This window comes from Gopherus evgoodei, chromosome 7, assembly GCF_007399415.2.
Source record: "Gopherus evgoodei ecotype Sinaloan lineage chromosome 7, rGopEvg1_v1.p, whole genome shotgun sequence".
Classification (NCBI taxonomy): domain Eukaryota; kingdom Metazoa; phylum Chordata; order Testudines; family Testudinidae; genus Gopherus; species Gopherus evgoodei.
In genome coordinates, this window is record NC_044328.1 from 103,061,420 (window position 1) to 103,082,900 (window position 21,481).

Consider the following 21,481-nt stretch of genomic DNA (forward strand, 5'->3'; position numbering starts at 1 on the left):
TTGTTATATATTTATATGTAAATATAATATATAGCTTTTCTTTAGTAATATCCTGTAGGGTTAGGTGACTGTTTTTTACTTGCATTTTCAAGTTTTAAAGGTGCAGGATCTGTTGCACAGTATCATCCATATCAGTAATACATCCAGGCATCCAAGATACAGATCCATGGTAATCATCTGGTATGTTTTGTAGCTTACTGTACTTTCAGGACTGATCAGACTCAGGTTTGGAAGCAGACTCAAGATCCCAGACCCGATGGTGGTGGAGGCTGATCTCTCTCTGAAGGTGACATTCTCAGTCTCTAGGGGGGAGAGAGAGCATGCTGGCTGCACTGCTCGTCAGCATGACTCAAGAAGCAGCATTAGCTTTAGAGCTGGAGGGAGCCACTTGCTACTGGTGGTGGCTGCCAGCTAAAAGTGGGGATGATGTCAAAAATTTGGCTACCAAAAGGGGAACTGATACTGCACATTTAAAACAACTTTTTGTGTGTGTTCTACTCTATTCTTTTTAGCCTTACACGTGAGTGCTTGCATGGCCTACATGAATTGCTTTGTTATTGTTGTAACTATGTGCTTGAGCTTTTTCTGCAGCCTCTGTTCCTTTCAACTATCAGTCTTTCAGAATATTCTGAAGCAATTCTGTTTTAGGGTGGTGGCATGGAATTAGTGTTGCCTCTTGCCTCTTTATTCCCCTACATTTTTATTGAAATATGGATGCATGCTTCAGAATAGCTAGCTGTGCCTGCATAAATTAATCTCACAGAGAATCTTTAAAGATTATATTCTTAGAATTGATCTTCCACAGTTGCACTTTAGTTCATTGTTTAAACTTTGGTTTCATTTCATTGCTGATTACAAGCTGTGTATTAACTTTCGGTAATACTAAAATCCATTGCTAGTACCATAATACTTACTTTGAAAATGTAGTTCTTCAGTGTAGGCAGGACAGAAGATAAAAAAAATTTGAACCATCATTAAAACTGTAGAAAACAGATTGTCTCCAAAGATTTCCAACAGTATAGTACAAATATAAAAACGTGGTCATGTCCTTTTTCCAGTCACTTGACAAGATCAAATCTTTCTGTTTAAGTCCTGTTTTGTTTCCTTGCTGAGTCTAGTCAATATGATTTAGAGATAAGTGAAATACAGAAATCAATGGTATCTTAGCCTACTAAAAGGAGAAAAGAGAAATACAACTATTTTACATTCATAGCAGATATGAATGTAAAATAGTTGGTATACAACATAAAATAATTCTTACTGAAACTGAGTATTCAATAGAAAAATAATGTATAGTAATACAAAAGCTGATATTTAAGTAACAATCTCTGAGTGAATAAGTCTTTAATCAAAGATGAGCAAAGTATCTCGGTTCAATATATCAAAATCTGTTACATCTACAGTATTTAAATTGGCCAATCTCTGATTTTTCCCCCCAGTGTTTTTTTGTTGTGTTGATGAAGGCTAGATCTTTTCATATACTTACAAATGTAGCATGCCTCCACAACTGGATCAGAACCAATCAATTCCCTGATTGACAGAATGGAAAGAAACCAAATTACATTTTTTTCTGAGCTATAAGTAGATGCAATATAAAAAAATTAAATAACTAATTACTAGCACAAATTAAATTACAAATTACTGTAAACTGATTTCATTACAGCATTCATAATTAACAACTGATTTCAGCTCAAGAAAGTCCCTTGCACAAGACAAAATATTAGATTAATTCATGCTAAACACAGAAAGTATGTTGTTAATGTAAGAGAATGTAGGGCAGAAGACATACCAAAGACCCAGTAAGGTCTATCTCCTTTTTGAAAAAGAACTTTCCTCTGAATTACCCCATCCTTTGCCTCCAAGCCCATTCAATCTCATTTAACACTTTCTGCCTTCTTTAAAAATGTGTTCCACGTAAATAATTTCTTTTGCTCTCCTTTTAGCTGTAATTAAAAATCTCTTTGTGGTGTGATCACTTCAACTGAGCTGCTTCCCTGCCTATACATCTCTAGTCATGTGTGTTACTCAAAAACAAAGTCAAGGATGACTTCCTTTGGCCCAGTCTCAAATTTTGTGTGCCTAGGTCTCCACAGACAGCTGATTGTGCCTGCAGAAGTATGTGTGCATCCGTTTTGCACACACAGTCTGACATTTACATACACAAATTAGGCAGCTGTGAACTCAATCTGTCTAATTTGCACATAAAAAGTGGGTGCATGCCCATGCTGATAGGCACACTCAGCTGCAGTGCAAAAGTGGCTGTGCAGCATCATGGACTGGCTTGAGGCATGCTGACAGTGTGGCCCATAGTGTATGTGATACAAGGTCTCATTTCTACTCATTTGTTCTTTCACAAACCATTTCATATGTTATTTCCTGAATAGCTCTGTTCAAACATTGGAGAGGAAATAATATTAAGGATGGGAAAAGACTTATGTTGGGAGTCGGAGCAAGGACATATTTCAAGAAATAATGGTCTTAATTAAACTAGAGAAGAGAGGCTGAGATTAGATGACTTTCAGGGAAATCTTCCTAACATTCAAATCAGAACAATTAGTCAGTTGAACGGCTGCCAAGAGAGATTACAGGTACAACGAAGGAAGTGTTCACAAAGAGATTAGGTGACTAACTTCAGAGAGTCACGGAAAAACATTCTGCCTTAGGGCCTGATCCTGTGCAGTGATGAGCTCTTCCTGTGAGGTACTGAGCGCCCTCCAGTCCCACTGTAGCCAGTGGGAGTTTGGGAGGCTTAGTACCTTAAGGAGGCATCAGCACAGCAAAAGCAGGCTCAATGATGCTACATTGGATGCTATGTTGGAACAGACTGGGCTCCCAACCCAGGCCACTTTAAACAAATTAGTAATAGTTTTTTCCTTACTGTCCTTTGGTACTTTTAAAGGCACATAAAATAAAAAGCTGCTCCAAATATATCCTTATTGTATTTCCACTGAACTCAATGGTGTTAGGTCTGGGATGAATTTGGCCCACATCAGACATTACTGTCACCAATATTTATTGGTCTGAAAGGAACTTATTTTGAACAGTAGATAATTGATGAATTCAGTTTGAGAACGATGCTGCTATAAATATAAAAATGTCATCATCATAGGTTTAATTCTGTACTGCTTTTTTAAAAGGACATTGTAATTACTGAAACTAACTACAGAAACAGACCATCAAAATGAAATATGTGCACTTACACTAGCATTATTAAAAGAAGTAAGTTAATTAAACTTAAAATCTTAAAAGATGCCATATTGTAGGTAGCAGCAGAACCAATTAACTGGTTGGATCTCTCAGGACCTGAGATAACATATAATGCAGAGTCAAAGGGAGACTCAATTTTAATCAAAGTGATACTGTATGACATGATACCAAAAAAGACAGAGGAGCATTTGAAATGTGTGTAATATACAACTCACAATATGTTTCCCAGCAAAAGTATGTTACAGTGTGTTTAGACATATTATTTAGTGTTCATACAGTCTTTCTAAATTCAGCCAATAGAAGTCACGATTGTGCCTACTAACCCAAATCCTGAGAGATATTAAGCACTCGTCTTTCACAATGAGGTCAATAGAAGTTACAGATTCTCAGCACCTGTCACGATTTGGCCTACTAACAGCAAAGTAGACTTTGGCACCACCAATGTTTTAAAACACATCAGTTCCCCCTTGATGTATAACACTGTGTTAATTAGCAGCCATATTGCAAACAGCTTTATCAGTATGTTAAAAATATCAAGAGAGAAGGCAACAAACAAATAAGGCAGCAAACTTCACTCCACATAAGTCCAGGAAAGTAAAGAATACCCAAAGCAGGATTTTTTTAAGCAATACAATATCCATAGCTTTCTAATATGCATTCCTTACTAGGACATCAAAAGTCCATATCTGGGTGCTCAATCTGGCCATTAGTCGCATAAAATGGGCATATGCATAGTTAAATACTGAATTGAGAACTTGAATGTAGGATCTGGATATCTTATTAAGGCACCTGTATTTGAAGACTGGGCTTTCCATATAAAAGTATTGTATGGTTCACAAAAGTGCTCATTTTTACTCTGCTTACCAAATGACTGTGTATCTTCTGAATTATTATTTGTATTAGCATTTCAGAGTCTATATATTGCTATAGGAAACATTATGTTCTGCCTCATACATGCTACTATTGTCATATGCTAGCCAATGCGCAAATTCTTACTCAAACAAGATTCTCAATTAATTTATTAATGTATTTATTAATTTATTAATTTTGAATTTGTGAGGGCTGTGGGATTTGCCCCTCAATTCTCATTTCAGAATTTTTGTTGCTGGTTGGCAATAAGATAATAAGCAAATATAATGCAGCCTGAAAGGCGCTGAGATACTGTGGTGATGGAGCACCAGTACAGGAACTACAAAGACAGATAAATAGATTAGAGGCCATTCTGATGGTGCAGTTCAAAAAATTGTATTTTGATATGTTACCTGTGCAAAGTTGGTTTGGTAGGAAGTAACTGAGCAAGAATAAATTAAAAACAGGAAATTTCATTTTTATATAGTCACTCTTCTGAGCATATTCTGTTTCTCTAGCTCTGATTTTAATAAATTTGTTTAAAATAACCAAAGCCAGTAATTCAACTCCTCTGCAGATACTAACATGTTTATGATTTTATTAAAAAGGTATCTTTTAGAACTTAGTAAAATATTCTGTTTTCTTCTACATTAAGGACTACTTCACTTAATTCTAATATTGAGCTAGATTGTATGCTAAAATATTGCTTTATGCTAGGTTTAGGCTATCTTATTATAAGATGAAAGCATAGTGCTTGTTGCACCCATCACATTTGTTTTCCTGAATCAGATGTGAGTATATAGGCTATTGGTGAAATGTGCTGACTTGGGAGAGATCTGTCTGGTCTGTTCACTTAGATGATGAGGTAACCGTGGGGAAGTTCTATGCCACCTTCCTGATACAGGACTACTTTAGGAAATTCAAGAAACGCAAAGAACAAGGACTGGTGGGGAAATATCCGGCGAAGAACACCACAATCGCTCTACAGGTGATTTTGTTTTTACATTTTAACTAACCATTTTGTAAGCTTATTTGAAATAGCAGGTAGATGCCTGTTGATGATTGGGTAGTACCTCAAGGAGTTTTTTTAACTGACACTTTGGATCCTTCGTTCATCAAAACATAAGAAATAGTTTTTCTATCTATAACAAGGTAAGTGCAAAATGTCTTTCTTTGTGTGCTACTAACACAGTAGTTTAGTAGGTTCGTTGCAGAAATATGAGATGAAGCTGATAAGTCAGCTGAAATGAAGTGTCACTTTTGAGATGTCATTTTCCTTCTCTTCTTCATTCCACTTTTTTTTAAAGGTACTGTTTATTTTGCTTGTGTTTCTGTAATGTCCTTGGGCAGGAACTCTTAAATGTTTTCATAGTATGTACCATCTCTTAATGGACAGATTATCTTAAGGAACAACCTTCTCTCCCATGACTTGTCCAATTCCTTTCCCACTGATCATCACACATACCATCTCCTCTCCTGTTTGCCTCACTTTGCCAATTGTGTATATGGAAAATAAATATTTGCAAAGTACTTCTGGCTGTCTTTGAATGCGATTTAGCAAGTGAAAACAAGGAGAAACAGTTCCATTTGATCAGCCAGCTCTCCACAAACCACCAGTAAGCAGTCTGTGGACTATTGATCCATAGATCATAGTCTGGAAACTTCTGCCCTAAGAAGATGCCTTCTAAATTAGTGAACTGGACTTTGAAACAAAAGGCTGCCCTTGTAAGACCCCCAGTTGTTACACTTTGCCCAGTTTATGTTGGTTCAGGACTTTTCTGACATTCAATTAATGCTAGGCAGATTTCCATATAGTTTAAACAGATTTAATAAGGGTGATAACTTCTTATTTTTATGTTGAATTTCCATAAATAACACATCTCCTGCCCTGCTTGTCGGCTTGGACATCCTGACACTAGCAAAATTCCTCTACCTCACTGTTGCAATGACAAAATTTTACATTTAAAATTTTCAGTTTACAAAATCTTTCTCTATATCAAATGGACTTGAACATGTCAGTATGTCCATGTTTGAGCTGTGGGTGCAACTTCCAGCTCCATAATTGCCCTCCTTCTATCAAGCTGGTGTGCTAAAAATAGAATGTAACTGCAGCAAAGTGAGCTGCAGGACAGGTTAACCGTCCTGGGTACATACCTGTCTGACACTCTCTGCAGGTAGTCAGGGTTTGCACTGCCACAGCTACATTCTGGTTTTAGCATGGAAGGTTTATGAGAGTTAGTGTAAGTGTGTCTCCTTGAGCTGGGAATCACATCCACAGCTCCAAGTGTAGACATGGCTTAGAGTAGCATAGCCTACTTGTTATGGTCCTTGCTTACTACTGGTGACCCTGTTACTGGTCTGACTACTGGAATTCTTTAAAGTGGAAATCTTAACACCTACAGGCTCAGAAATTAGCTCACCTTACCAAAAAAAAAAGTTTATTTCCTCCTGATCCTAAAATATCTGTCAGACCTCCAGAATGAGAGCTACCACACTATTAAAATTGCAAATACTTGCAGGGCTCTGGGTTTACTACCTGGATTGGGTGTGCACATGTTCCACCCACATGCATGTGTCAACTCTAGGTAGTCCCTCTATTATGCCTGATTATTTTGACCATGAGAGGGTGTTTCAGGATGATAGGATGATGTTCCCCCTGCTGTGTATTTGGACATGTGATAGCTGATAGCATAAGGCACTGAGTGAGCTTTCAAGCCACAGTATCAAAATCATAGGCGGTGCGTATAATAGGCGAAGTCTCCCCTGGCGCAGCTGCCACCAACCTGCTGTCAAACACCTGGTTCTCTGCCTCTTCCTTTCTCTTCCAGTTCCTCCTCTCCTCCATTCCACCCCCATCTCCGGAGGCCCCTGCTGCTCACCGCATCCCTCCTCTCCTCCACCCTTCCTCCCCTGAAAGGCCCCCCCACCCCTGTGTCCCTCCTCTCCTCCAGCCCCCACCCGCCGCATGCCAGGTCCCTGTGGGTAGTGAGAGCCTCACAGGGGAGGGGGTGGAGGAGAGAAGGGACGCAGCGAGTGACAGGTGGTGGGGACCTCATGGGGGAGGAGAGAAGGAATGTGGCAAGTGGCAGCAGGGGGAGCGAAGCGGGTAGGGGGCAGGGTCTGGGCTGAGAGGGGGTGGAGTGTGGGCGGAAGAGGCAGGACAGGGAACAAGCCTCCCCCAGGGGAAGCTTCACCCTGTGCCCAAGATCAAAATTCTCCAGTCTAGTTTACTAAGAGATCAAATAATTAGTAGAAAAAAAACACACTAACTGTTTCCAAGTAGGAATGGATTTTTCTGTTTATTGTTACTTTATTTGCAGCAAATTGCTCAATTGTGGGGATTGAAAAATGAGGAAACAGACAGGACAGAATTACCTCTTTCTGGTGCCTTCAGACTAGTGGGTCTCAACACACAATAGCTAAAAAATTGGCCCATGATGCCTCTCCCATCATATACCTGCAAATAATTGTGGGATTGGGGCACGGCATGATTTTTTGGAACATTTTTTACCATTTTGTGAGGAGGCAACTGGTGCTTCTGGATGGTAGGGGCCACTTCTATCTGTCTCTCCCTGCTCCCATGTTTCTCCTCTGCCTGCCCCCCAACTCTATCCACTTCCTCCAGTCCACCTCAGATCACCTCTTCCCAATGGAAGCTTAAATGTTATTAAGCATGCATATCAGTGTCTCTTAGACTGCATAATTTAGGGACACACCACTGCCATCACACTTGTGTTTAAACTATCTAAAGAGATTTAGTTGAATGATGTGTGTAGGGTTTATAATTCTAGGCCTGTGAGTTGTACTTGAGAAACTACAATTTATTAAACAAAGAGGCATTTTTAATTTTTTCTACAAGCCTCACATCTTATAAAAGAATTTTTGCAAGTTTCCCCAGTAAAGAGATTAAAATAATGAAAGCAGCCAGCTTACAATATCACTTTTACTCGACTCCACTGCCCTTGGTGGCCTTGTTATTGCAATATATACCACATATACCACACTTCCTTGATAAACTGTGTATGTGCTTTATGTAATAATGATAATAGTCTTACATATGGAGAATCACTTGCAGCCGAATTGATCGCCAGATGATTTATATATTTTTCTAAACCATACGAAAGGTACAAATATCTCTTTGCCTACTACTGCAATGCAGTCACCTCTGTGCTGAAAGATGTCAAGTGTTTAGCAGTGCCATGAAATAATACAGAATGGCCTGCAGGGATAGGAAGTGAAGAATACCACCATCAGTCCACTGCTGAATTTGTAGTGAAAGAGGTGCCGGGGCCAGGGCCTGCTCTATGCACCAGCGTTCCAAGCATGTGCTTGGGGTGGCACTTCTAAAGGGGTGGCATTCCGGCTCTTTGGGGCAGCACTTTTCAAGGGGCAACACTCTGTTTTGGGGGGATGTTGTTTTTTTGGGGTTTTTTGCTTGGGATGGCAAAAAACCTGGAGCCGCCCTGGCCGGAGCTCAAACAGTTAGGTATTTTCATAACTGATGCAGCAAACCCGGAAGTGCCAGGGCTGTGAACTGCCAAACCCAGAGATGTTGAAGCTATGAACTGCCAACCCAAGAGGGGCCGGGGCTATGCACTGCCAAGCCCAGAGGAGCCGGGACAGCCCTGGCAAGCCCTGGCACAAATTAAGCACTGCTCTAGTCACTGAACTAACTTTGAGAGGTGAGGTTGCTCACTAAAGTTGTGATGGAACAGAGTGTAAAAAAAGCCTTTGAAGTTCTCCCTTATTTTGATCAAGGCTTTCCTACATTTCCGTCCTATTGTTCGTATAATGTAACACTTCATTTTAGAACTCTGGTTAATTTACATGTACAGATACTCAATGGAGGTATATTGATCATCTGCATTTTTTGAAAAGACATGACAAGAAGTCCAAGTGGGAGATTGTGCCTGGCCTCTGCATGGGTGCACAAAGGAAAGAGGATGCAAGGGGCTTCCCCCTTCTGTTGCACACCTGTCCAGGGGCTGTTCTCTATGGCAATCCGTGTGCTCAGTGTTGCCATTGGTGCTGGTCTTTCCATAGTGCAACATCAAGGGCATGGCTGAACTTCCACTATAGTCAATGCTGGTCCTGACATTGACTTCAGTAAGATCTAGAGTGGGGAATACCCTCTTGGCATTCCTTGAACTTTCAGGAGAAACTGGCCTCTGTTCTTCACTCAGTGCAGTATGTGCCTAAAAGGCAAAATATTAGCCAAATTCTGCACTTCAATACACCCAGTCCAACTTATTGACACCAATGGGGTAGCAAGGTCTGCAGGTAGAATTTGGCTCACCAGTTGCCGGTAATCACCATTAGGGCTGTTAGTTGTATATATTTTTGCAAAGAATACCACAGTCTTTTTAGTATGACTAGCAAAAAGGAAAGCAAAATGTTCACATTGCATTTTTGAAATCTCACATGCTGAAGTGAGTCTTTGAAAACTCATGAGTCTTTGAAAACTCATGGTGATCAGGGGAGGTCCCGGATTACTGGAGAAAGGCTAATGCAGTGCCCATCTTTTAAAAAGGAAGGAGGATCATATGAGAATGAATGATACGGCTAGACTCTCGCTGGAACATATCAAGGGAGACTACGCCAGGCTGGGGAAGACGCTTAAGGAAATCGAGGCTCAGGTGATCTTCAGTGGGATTCTGCCTGTTCCTAGAGAAGGGCAACAAAGGTGTGACAAGATTATGGCGATCAACAGATGGCTCAGGCAGTGGTGCTGTAAGGAGTGCTTTGAGATATATGGCCAGTTGGAAGCATTCATGGACAGAGGATTGTTCTCTCGGGATGGACTTCACCTGAGTAAGGAGGGAAATAGACTTCTAGGATGGAGCCTGGCCCAACTGATTAAGAGAGCTTTAAACTAGGAATTGGGGGGAGATGGTTGGGAGATGTCCAGGTAATGTCCATGCCGGAATTTAACAGTGAGAGGGAAGAAAACACCATAAGAAAGGATACAGCCGTGGGCAGAAGAATGGACATAAGGAGGAAGGGTAGTGTAGATACCAGTCTAATAGGTGATACTTGTGGTAGAATGTCTGTGCCTAACTGGATAAAGAATGTCAGTGAAGCCAAATGGCAAAAATTAAGATGTCTGTACGCTAATGCGAGGAGCCTAGGTAACAAAATGGAGGAACTAGAGCTACTAGTGCAGGAAATGAAACCAGATATTACAGGGATAACAGAAACATGGTAGAATAGTAGTCATGACTGGAGTACAGGTATTACTATGTGCTGTTTAGGAAAGACAGAAATAAAGGCAAAGGTGGTGGAGTAGCATTGTATATCAATGATGAGGTTAACTGTAAAGAAATAAGAAGTGATGGAATGGATAAGACAGAGTCTGTCTGGGCAAAAAAAGGCTACTAGAGCCTCTCCTGAGATAGTGCTTGGGGTGTGCTCCAGACCAATGGGATCTGATTTGGATATGGATAGAGACCTCTTTAATGTTTCTAATGAAGTAAACACTAATGGGAATTGTGTGATCATGGGAGACTTTAACTTCCCAGATATTGACTGGAGGACAAGTGCTAGTAATAATAGGGCTCAGATTTTCCTGGATGCGATAGCTGATGGATTTCTTCACCAAGTAGTTGAAGAAAAAACAAGAGGGGATGCCATTTTAGATTTGGTTTTGGTGAGTAGTGAGGACCTCATAGAAGAAATGGTTGTAGGGGACAACCTTGGTTCAAGTGATCATGGACTAATTCAGTTCAAACTAGATGGAAGGATAAACAAAAATAGATCTGGGACTAGGGTTTTTTATTTCAAAAGGGCTAACTTTAAAGAATTAAGGAAACTAGTTAGGAAAGTGGATTGTACTGAAGAACTTGTGGATCTAAAGGCAGAAGAGGCCTGGAATTACTTCAAGTCAAAGTTGCAGAAACTATCAGAAGCCTGCATCCCAAGAAAGGGGGAAAAATCATAGGCAGGAGTTGTAGACCAAGCTGGTTTAGCAAACATCTCAGAGAGTTGATTAAGAAAAAGTAGAAAGCCTACAAGGAGTGGAAGATGGGCAGGATTAGCAAGGAAAGCTACCCTATTGAGGTCAGAACATGTAGGGATGAAGTGAGAAAGGCTAAAAGCCAGCAGAGTTGGACCTTGCAAAGGGAATTAAAATCAATAGTAAAAGGTTCTATAGCCATATAAATAAGAAAAAACAAAGAAAGAAGAAGTGGGACCGCTAAACACTGAGGATGGAATGGAGGTTAAAGATAATCTAGGAATGGCCCAATATCTAAATAAATACTTTGCCTCAGTCTTTAATAAGGCTAATGAGGAGCTTAGGGATAATGGAAGGATGACAAATGGGAATGAGGATATGAAGGTAGATATTACCACATCCGAGATAGAAGCCAAACTCGAACAGCTTAATGGGACAAAATCAGAGGGCCCAGATAATCTTCATCCAAGAATATTAAAGGAACTGGCACATGAAATTGCAAGCCCATTAGCAAGAATTTTTAATGAATCGGTAAACTCAGGGGTTGTACCGTACGACAGGAGAATTGCTAACATAGTTCCTATTTTTAAGAAAGGGAAAAAAAGTGATCCAAGTAACTATAAGCCTGTTAGTTTGACATCTGTAGTATGTAAGGTCTTGGAAAAAAATTTGAAGGAGAAAGTAGTTAAGGACATTGAGGTCAATGGTAATGGGGACAAAATACAACATGGTTTCACAAAAGGTAGATCGTGCCAAACCAACCTGATCTCCTTCTTTGAGAGGGTAACAGATTTTTTAGACAAAGGAAATGCGGTGGATCTAATTTACCTTGATTTCAGTAAGGCATTTGACACAGTTCCACATGGAGAATTATTAGTTAAATTGGAAAAGATGGGGATCAATATGAAAATTGAATGGTGGATAAGGAACTGGTTAAAGGGGAGACTACAACGGGTCGTACTGAAAGGTGAACTGTCAGGCTGGAAGGAGGTTACTAGTGGAGTTCCTCAGGGATCAGTTTTGGAACCAATCTTATTTAATCTTTTTATTACTGACCTTGGCACAAAAAGTGGGAATGTGCTACTAAAGTTTGCAGATGACACAAAGCTGGGAGGTATTGCTAACACAGAGAAGGACCAGGATATCATACAGGAAGATCTGGATGACCTTGTAAACTGGAGTAATAGTAATAGGATGAAATTTAATAGTGAAAAGTGAAAGTTCATGCATTTAGAGATTAATAACAAGAATTTTAGTTATAAATTGGGGACGCATCAGTTGGAAGTAACGGAGGAAGAGAAGGACCTTGGAGTATTGATTGATCACAGGATGACTATGAGCTGCCAGTGTGATATGGCCGTTAAAAAAGCTAATGCGGTTTTAGGATGCATCAGGTGAGGTATTTCCAGCAAAGATAAGGAGGTGTTAGTACTGTTATATAAGGCACTGGTGAGACCTCATCTGGAATACTGTGTGCAGTTCTGGTCTCCCATGTTTAAGAAGGATGAATTCAAACTGGAACAGGTTCAGAGATGGGCTACTAGGATGATCCGAGGAATGGAAAACCTGTCTTATGAAAGGAGACTCAAAGAGCTTGGCTTGTTTAGCCTAACCAAAAGAAGATTGAGGGGGATATGATTGCTGTTTATGAATATATCAGAGGGATTAATATTAGAGAGGGAGAGGAATTATTTAAGCTTAGTACCAATGTGGACCCAAGAACAAATGGATATAAACTGGACACTAGGAAGTTTAGACTTGAAATTAGACGAAGATTTCTAACCATTAGAGGAATGAAGTTCTGGAACAGCCTTCCAAGGGGACTAGTGGGGGCAAAAGATATATCTGGCTTCAGGACTAAGCTTGATAAGTTTATGGAGGGGATGATGTGATGGGATAGCCTAATTTTGGCAATTAATTTGGCAATTGATCTTTGATTATCAGCAGGTAAGTATGCCCAGTGGTCTGTGATGGGATGTTAGATGGGTTGGGATCTGAGTAACTACAGAGAATTCTTTCCTGGGTGCTGGATGGTGAGTCTTGTCCACATGCTCAGGGTTTAACTAATCTCCACATCAGAGGTTGGGAAGGAATTTTCCTCCAGGGCAAATTGGCAGAGGCCCTGGAGGTTTTTTGCCTTCCTCTGCAGCGTAGGGCACGGGTCACTTGCTGGAGGATTCTCTGCAGTCTTCAAACCACAATCTGAAAACTTCAGTAACTCAGACATAGGTTAGGGGGTTGTTATAGAAGTGGATGGGTGAGATTCTGTGGCCTGCCTTGTGCAGGAGGTCAGACTAGATGATCATAATGGTCCCTTCTAACTTTAAAGTCTATGAGTCTATGATCCGGGGAACTACAGGTCAGTCAGTCCCTGGAAAAATCATGGAGCAGGTTCTCAAGGAATCAATTCTGAAGCACTTAAAGGAGAGGAAAGTGATCAGGAACAGTCAGCATGGATTCATCAATGTCAAGTCATGCCTGACTAGCCTAATTGCCTTCCATGATGAGATAACTGGCTCTGTGGATAAGGGGAAAGCAGTGGACGTGTTATTCCTTGACTTTAGCAAAGTTTTTGATACCATCTCCCACAGTATTCTTGCCAGCATGTTGAAGAAGTGTGAGCTGGATGAATGGACTATATATAAGGTGGATAGAAACCTGGCTAGGTCATCGGACTCAATGGGTAGAGATCAATGGCTCCATGTCTAGTTGGCAGCTGGTATCAAGTGGAGTGCCCAAAGAGTCGGTCCTGGGTCCAGTTTTGTTCAATATCTTCATTAATGATCTGGAGGATGGCATGGATTACACACTCAGCAAGTTTGCAGATGACACTAAACTAGGAGAAGAGGTAGATACACTGGAGGGTAGGGATAGGATATAGAGGGACCTAGACAAATTAGAGGATTGGGCAAAAAGAAATCTGATGAGGTTCTACAAGGACAAGTGCAGAGTCCTGCACTTAGGACGGAAGAATCCCATGCACTGCTACAGACTAGGGACTGAGCAGCTAGGCAGCAGTTCTGCAGAAAAGGACCTGGAGGTTACAGTACACGAGAAGCTGGATATGAGTCAACAGTGTGCCCTTGTTGCCACATTGAAGGCTAACGGCATTTTGAGCTGTATAAGTAGGAGCATTGCCAGCAGATTGAGGGACGTGATAATTTCCCTCTATTCAACATTGGTGAGGCCTCATCTGGAGTACTGTGCCCAGTTTTGGGCCCCACACTACAAGAAGGGTGTGGAAAAATTGGAATGAGTCCAGTGGAGGAGGACAAAAATGATTAGGGGGCTGGAGCACATGATTTATGAGGAGAGGTTGAGGGAACTGAGATTATTTAGACTGCAAAAGAGAAGAATAAGGGGGGATTTGATAGCTGCTTTCAGCTACCTGAAAGGGGGTTCCAAAGAGGATGGATCTAGACTGTTCTCAGAGGTAGCAGATGACAGAACAAGGAGTAATGGTCTCAAGTTGCAGTGGGGGAGGTTTTTCGGTTGGATATTAGGAAAAATCTTTTTCACTAGGAGGATGGTGCAGTACTGGAATGGGTTACCTAGAGAGGTGGTGGAAAAACCTTAGAGTTTTTTAAGGTGAGGCTGACAAAGCCCTGGCTGGGATGATTTAGTTGGGGATTGGTCCTGCTTTAAGCAGGGGATTGGACTAGATGACCTCCTGAGGTCCCTTCCAACCCTGATATTATATGATTCTCTTATAAGTATTGTAGCAACTACTGCTAAAAACATGCAAAATAAAACTTTTTTCATTTCAAGTGTTAACCCAAGAGCAAAACCATCTATCATTGGTAGGGCTGCAGACAGTCAACAAAATATTATGGTTAACAGGTTCAAAGTCAGCTGACAGATATAAATTAAAAAGGACAGAGTTGATGATATCCACTTATCACTAGGAGAAAATCATCAATTAAGTCAGCGAAACTTGTGTGTTAGATCTGGTCTTAAAATTCTTCTCTCACTGGAAGCTATTAACTTACCTTACCCCCTTCTGTTGTTTTTCTGCTACAACCCTTTTTACACTTCTTCAAATGTAAATTAACCTTGTTTTACACATCTACTTAATGCCTAATTGATGCAAACATCTCTATTTTTCTATAACACCCGTTTTATGACCCTTTACACCCATTGTGTACCTCACACCACCTCTGCTGAATTTAGCCTAGAGAAATCCATGGGAGTTGCTCCACCTCCCACGCTCACGCACACACAAACGCACTAAAGCTCTCATAGTAGGAGTAACAGTAATGCTTGGAAAGCACTCTTCTCCCCCTCCCCTGCATAAAAGCACTAACCTAGTTGGCCTCTCCCGCCTGTTTGAATGAGAAATGTTCTCAAGTACCCACGAATTCCTGACCCTGAGATCCAGGTCCGCCAGCCCAAGACAACTCTGGGGCCACTACTTTTAAGGCTCTTGTAGCCTTTTCAGTCACTATTCAGAAAGGCCAAAAGTTTTACACTTTTTAGTCCCCTCCAACTGGATATTCACTAGGAGCCTGAAAGATGCTCCTGGTATACATATCATTTGCAAACTATTTTTAAATAAATCCCACACAACCCTAATATATTGTTGTACTTGTATCTGCCTTGAAAGATGAATAAAATCAGCTTTTTTAAAAAGTTACTAGAAATATGACAACCTATGGCTGATCAGGTTTTTGATTGCCCTCCACTTACAGATAGATGTCTTTGCTATTTAACAAGAGTTATAACAAGAGTTATAAATGAACAAAAAAACCAATGGAAACAAGTAAGCATGATATGTCACAATTCCGTTTAAACCCAGGAGCTTAGTCATAGACCACATTTTAGGACTCCTTGGGCAGTATTAACAGCCTTCATACTAAACGTAATACTCTTTAAGCTAAATAAAAGTCAATTCGGGAAGCCATTTTGCAACTTGCTCGATAAATCCATGCTATCCTGGGCTGTGTTTTCTTTATTGGGAAACTCAAATGTTGGTGAGACAAGAAGTAGCACTCTTCCCAGCATTGTAGAAGCGGCAGCTTTGCTGTTGGTCCCCCATCTTTTGGATGAGACGTAAAACCAAGGCCTTGACCCCCAAGATGGTATTGTCCTTTTTATAGGTGGCCCAAGAAAAAGGTATCCTGGCTGAATTCCAGTTTGAATAATTATATTCTGCTGGCTAATCAAATTCCCCTGCAGTTTCCCAAAGTTCCTTTCCTCAACTGTTGTGTACAGTTAAAGAATTGTCACATTCTATTCAAGAGAGGAATGTATTTCTGTGGTGGATGAAGTGAGTGCTGAATATTTAAAGTTTTATAAGTAATTGGCGATCCTTTTTGTGAAGGGAAAAAACCCACTATGCAGCATAATATACTATTTGTTTTTATCATTATATTACACACATCTTTTTGCATATTTTTCATTATTCTGTGATAGAGGAAACTTCTTACATGTATCATCAGTCTTTACCTAGAATTTAATTCATTTGATGAAATTTAAAAGACTACCAATTGAGTAATGATATCTATAAATAGTCACATGTTTCCATTTTAAATCTTATTAGAGCCTTAATTATACTAATACAACTAGAAAAATAAGTTTTATTTCTAATAACAAAATTAAGATAATACATTTTGATTAGGAGCAAATGACAAATTAAAGAATTATCTCTCTAGATAAAATGCAGATTCTCTCTCACAATCTGATTAAATTTGCAGTTTCCATATGCTTTGGGATGCCTTTAATAAGTTGTTTGTTACTGAGCATCTCATCAATATGTAGTTACATTTCATTTATACTTTTTGAAATCTTAGGTATGTTTTTTCATTATATAGTAATTATAGGAGGTGGCTGAATGGATAACATCAAAGCATAAATACACGTTTATTTTAAGTAAACCAATAGTTCTCTACTTTTTCACCTAATGCACCACTTCTTAAGCAGAAGATCTTCTCATGGGCTAACTCTTCTTCCCACATCTTCCCTGCAGCAAATAGAGCATTAATTGAAAAAAATATTAAGCGAGTACTAAGAAGACAGCATGGAAATAAACTCACCTTAATACAGTGAGTGAAGTTTATTTGTTAATATTCCCCAGTGTTGTATCTGTGCTGCTCATATTCTCTTCCTGAGCATAGGGTTTACTTTGATTAGTATAAACTCCCCTGTATATTGGCAGGGCCCACTATTCTAATGTCTCCAACTCACCATGCAGTTGTGTTATATCTTCCAAGGTGGTAACCTCTACAGTTTTGGTGTCATCCACAAATTTGATTAGTTTAATTTACACCAGAAGAAGAACTGATGAAGGAAGACATGAAACAGCTGGGCAATGTGCGGAGAAGTTGCCTTCCAGGATTTTTTTGTTTTGGTTTTGGTTTGGGGTTTTTAAAATTCCATTTAGAACAGCCTCTAGATAGTCTAACGGGGCTACACCTGGTAAGTAGCATCAGCCACCCATGTGTGCTCTGCAAAACAGCAGTGGTCTGCAGACCAGTGTTTGAGAACCACTTACATCAACTAACCTTGAATAGGTTATAGGAGAGTGAAAGCATAAACAAACAAAGAAGGCCTGCCTTATCACATATTGTATTGCTGCCCATGATGGCTTATTTTACCATCCATCTTCAGTTTTCGCTTGGTCTAGTATAACAACTACTTGGAAGTAAATGTTTTTCTGAGGACTTTATTAATCACAATTACAAAGACATACCAAATATCCTATATGCTTGAATTCTCTGCACATCTGGATGAGAATGTAGTTTGCACGACTTGCCTCATTCCAAAAATACCTGGCTACAAACTGAAATTTGTGTGGGGATTACCTGAATATATTTTTTGTCTGCCCATGCTGGAAGAAAGACAGGAGGCAATGGATGTGGTTTAATGAGGCCACGACTTTATTCACTTAAAAATCTGTGAGTATCCAGCAATAAATTGTACAGTGCAGAAAGGAGGAGAATCGGCTCTCTGCTGTTCCAGATGTAGGAGCCTGAAAACCCCTTGCTCAGCTCCCTTAAAGGGATGCTTTCCTTGAAATTCTTTTCCAATCCATTTTATCCAATAACTGTATACCTTCCATACTGAGTACCTGCACTGGACATCCTTTTACATATTAAGTTGCAACATTATAACCTAATCATTCATTCCACCACACTGGGTCCCTGACCAGCTCTGAGAAAAGCAAAAGAAAAAAAACAATTCATCCTGCCTCCGCCCGCCAATCTGGCGGTGAGGGAAAAATTCCTTCCCAGATCCCCAAGTTCATGGAGGGGTGCTGCCAACCCAAACCTTGTAAAGAGGGCCTTTCTGGGGCTGCAAGGGTATTGCCACCACTCTCTACACTCTTCCGATCAGCAAGAAGAGCAGTGCGGTGACCTTGTCCTGACCTGGCCCCAACTGCTTCCAGCCCTTCCTGTCCATTTCTGTAAACTATCTCCCTTCTACCCAACTGCTGTAAAGGAGTTCTTAAAGGCAGTGGCCCTTTTCTTCCAGCTAGCCAGACAGAGACCCCAAACATAAAAGTTGCAGTGAGCACCTTATCATGTATTTTCTCTATAGAGGTGCAGAAAAATCTTATAATACATAAGCTGCATTTTATAACATAGAAATGTTTGCCTTGTTCATCAACAAAGATATATCCTTCCAACATAGAAATACAGGAACCAGGAATGTGTTTACCTGATAGCGTTGCTAAAAAAACATACATACCTCAGAGAGCTTCCTTCTGAGGTCACATCTGCTAACTTGATCTTCTCTGGTTTTGTGCAACCACACATACTCAGGTGATTCGTCCAAGAAAGAAAGAAAGCCAACTTTAATCTGTAAAAGATTTCATTGCAGGTTCCATACACACTTCCAGATTTTTTCTCTTTCCTCAAGTCCAGAAGAGAATTGTTGCCAGAAAGATACATGTGTGAAGCAAGATCCCTCTCTCCATTTACTCTCTAGGAGTCTGGAGGTGGAGTATGAGACAGTACAGGGTGACAGAGACTCATTACAACTCTGGGAAGACCAATAATAGAATACAGTGTACACTTCTGGTGGTCACATTTTTAAAAGGATGTTGAAAAATTGGAGAGGTGCAGAAAAGAGCCACAAAAATTATTAGAGGGCTAGAGAAAATGCCTTCCAGTAAGAGATTTAAACAGCTCAATGTGTTTATCAAAAAGAAAATTGTGTGGTGTCTTGATTCTAGTGTATAAGTACCTTCACTGGGTGGAAAATACCGGGTAATAAAGGTCTCTTTAATCTAGCCAGGAAGAGCATAACAAGAACCAGTGACTGGAAGCTGAATCCAGCCACATTCAAACTGAGAAGGGCTACAACATACTATGAGCTCATGATGAACTCTTGCTCCATTCAGCCTTCCTTTTTAATTTGTAATACACTGTAGTACAACAGTGTAACTCTAATTCATGCTTCAGGAAAGGGTGCCATTGGTGATAGTGAGCCTGGGGGCAGAGAGGACACAAAGCACCAAAGTGGATAGTAGTAATGTCAATGCTGTTGACCTTTGTGCTCCCCAAGACAATTGTCAACAGTGTCCCATGCTTAACAGTAGAAGGTAGAACATGGCCAGACTTCCCATCAGCATCACTGAGTCCACCAGTTGGCAAATCAAAGAGCAGTCATGAGTGCAGGCAGTTTTTTAAGGATGATTCATTTTTCCGTTAAAGTATTTCATAGCTTCCATTGACAGAAGGTTAGCCAGGGTTTCATTTACAAATATGTAGGCACCCCATATTTAGCTGAATACCTGAATCAATCTTTTTAGAAGTACAGTTTCAATACATGCAGGCCTTCTATCTGTGAGTAATACCCCAGTTCATGGATAATCAGAGTAATTGTGTATACAAATAACTAGTTAGATACCTAAGTGCAAATTTTGCTTGTGCAGATACAATGACTGTGTGACTGCTGTAATTGCACACAAACTATTCAATGCAGTTTTGTACACATAATTCTTAAATAAGGGCTGCAGAGAGTAGGCATCATGCCTTGTGCCGAGAACACTCTCAGAGAAATTGGAGCCTTGAGCAGCAGAGTGTTGATAAGAAGTAGCAGTGTCTTCTCCATCTCTGTCCTTTAAAATTGCAGTACTACAGGAGTTCTTGATGTAGTGACTCTCTTTACTCTCTACATCTGAGAAATAGTATCTTAATCTAAACCAGGCAAAACGCACACAGAGGCACACAGCACTGTAACCTTATAAATATGGGTAATAATAATGATAATTGCCCCGGCCTTTGCATAGAAGAACCCTTCACCACAGTTGATACAGTCATTGCACGGACCATTGTAGTTTGGAAGGCAAAATAAATAATACCAGAACCACTCCATCTAAGAACGATCAGAAAGGGTCAGGGACTAAGCCGACAACTCAGCCACTTCTTTGGAAGAACAGTGAGTGACTAAATTCCATCCTAAGAACTCATCTTTCTGGCCCAATTCCAAGCTGATTAAAATGGTGATGCCTGAGTTACACCTGTACTTGTTTGTGTATGGCGAGGGCTCCCTGGAACTAATAGAAGCTCAACTATCAAGTGTCCAGTCAGATGTTTTCTCCATAAAGTTTGCCTCAGACAAATTCCAAATAGTGCATTTTGCCTTGGGAGGTTCTGAGGGCAAGACAGTTCACTTCAGCATAGAAAAAATGTCAGACAAGCGAGTATTGTACCTACACAAGACTCTAGAGGGTCTGCTGTGTGGGAAGAAAGAACTACAGGTTCAGAATGGGCTTCTGTACTAACAGCTGAAGAAACATGATGTGGTGAATTGTTGGGATCCAAAGAGACATCCCCGTAAATACAGCAGAACTACTCAACCATTGGACATACAGGCCGCAATGGCCTGCAGAATGGCTGCTGATGAAGAGTGTGTCACATCTTGAGGCCTTTTGAGGGAGCTGCCAACTTGATGCAAAATGATGATTCTAGCGCTGGCCATGTCCTCCTTTTCACCCTGATTTCTGCCTGCTGGAGAGAAGCTTTTTACTAGGCTAGATCATTAACTGAAGGATGAGTTGCCTTAGCCCGGATGTGGAGATTGCATTAGTGCAGCATGTCATGTTCAGTGTTGTATCCTGCCCACATTCTGCTATCCCCATTTCAAATGCACCATATCTGCTTTCTCACCTCTGGATGATAACCTCTGAAAACAAAAGCAAGGTGGTTTATTGCATCCAAATGAGGGTGGACTACACCTTCCAATCCAGAGTTAAAATAAGGTGCGGATTTATCCATCTATATCCCCATTGAATCATGGATTGAATTGTTATTAATTTGTATTGTCAAAGTCCCATTGTGTGAGGTGCTGTTCAAGTACATAGATTCCTGCTCTGGAAGGTATACATTGTACTTTGAACCAGACACAGCAAGTGAGGATGACAAACAAAAGGAAGGAAGTGAGGTGGACAAGGGTAGAAAAGATAAGGTCACAGTGACATAGGAAGCTATAGCACATATTGATGGTTCCAAGTCAACTAAAAGTATTAAC

The 21,481-nt window shown here is 40.4% G+C and overlaps 1 protein-coding gene across 8 annotated transcripts in view; it reads left to right on the forward strand.

The window, feature by feature from the left end:
- The window catches only part of CACNA1D (calcium voltage-gated channel subunit alpha1 D), a 331,172-nt gene that overhangs the window by 268,604 nt on the left and 41,087 nt on the right, over positions 1-21,481 (forward strand). For all 8 annotated transcript variants that reach the window (XM_030570212.1, XM_030570214.1, XM_030570209.1 and 5 more), the window contains one exon: positions 4,914-5,044. In XM_030570212.1, coding sequence (XP_030426072.1) covers positions 4,914-5,044 — 131 coding nt within the window. The remainder of the gene's footprint in view (positions 1-4,913; positions 5,045-21,481) is intronic.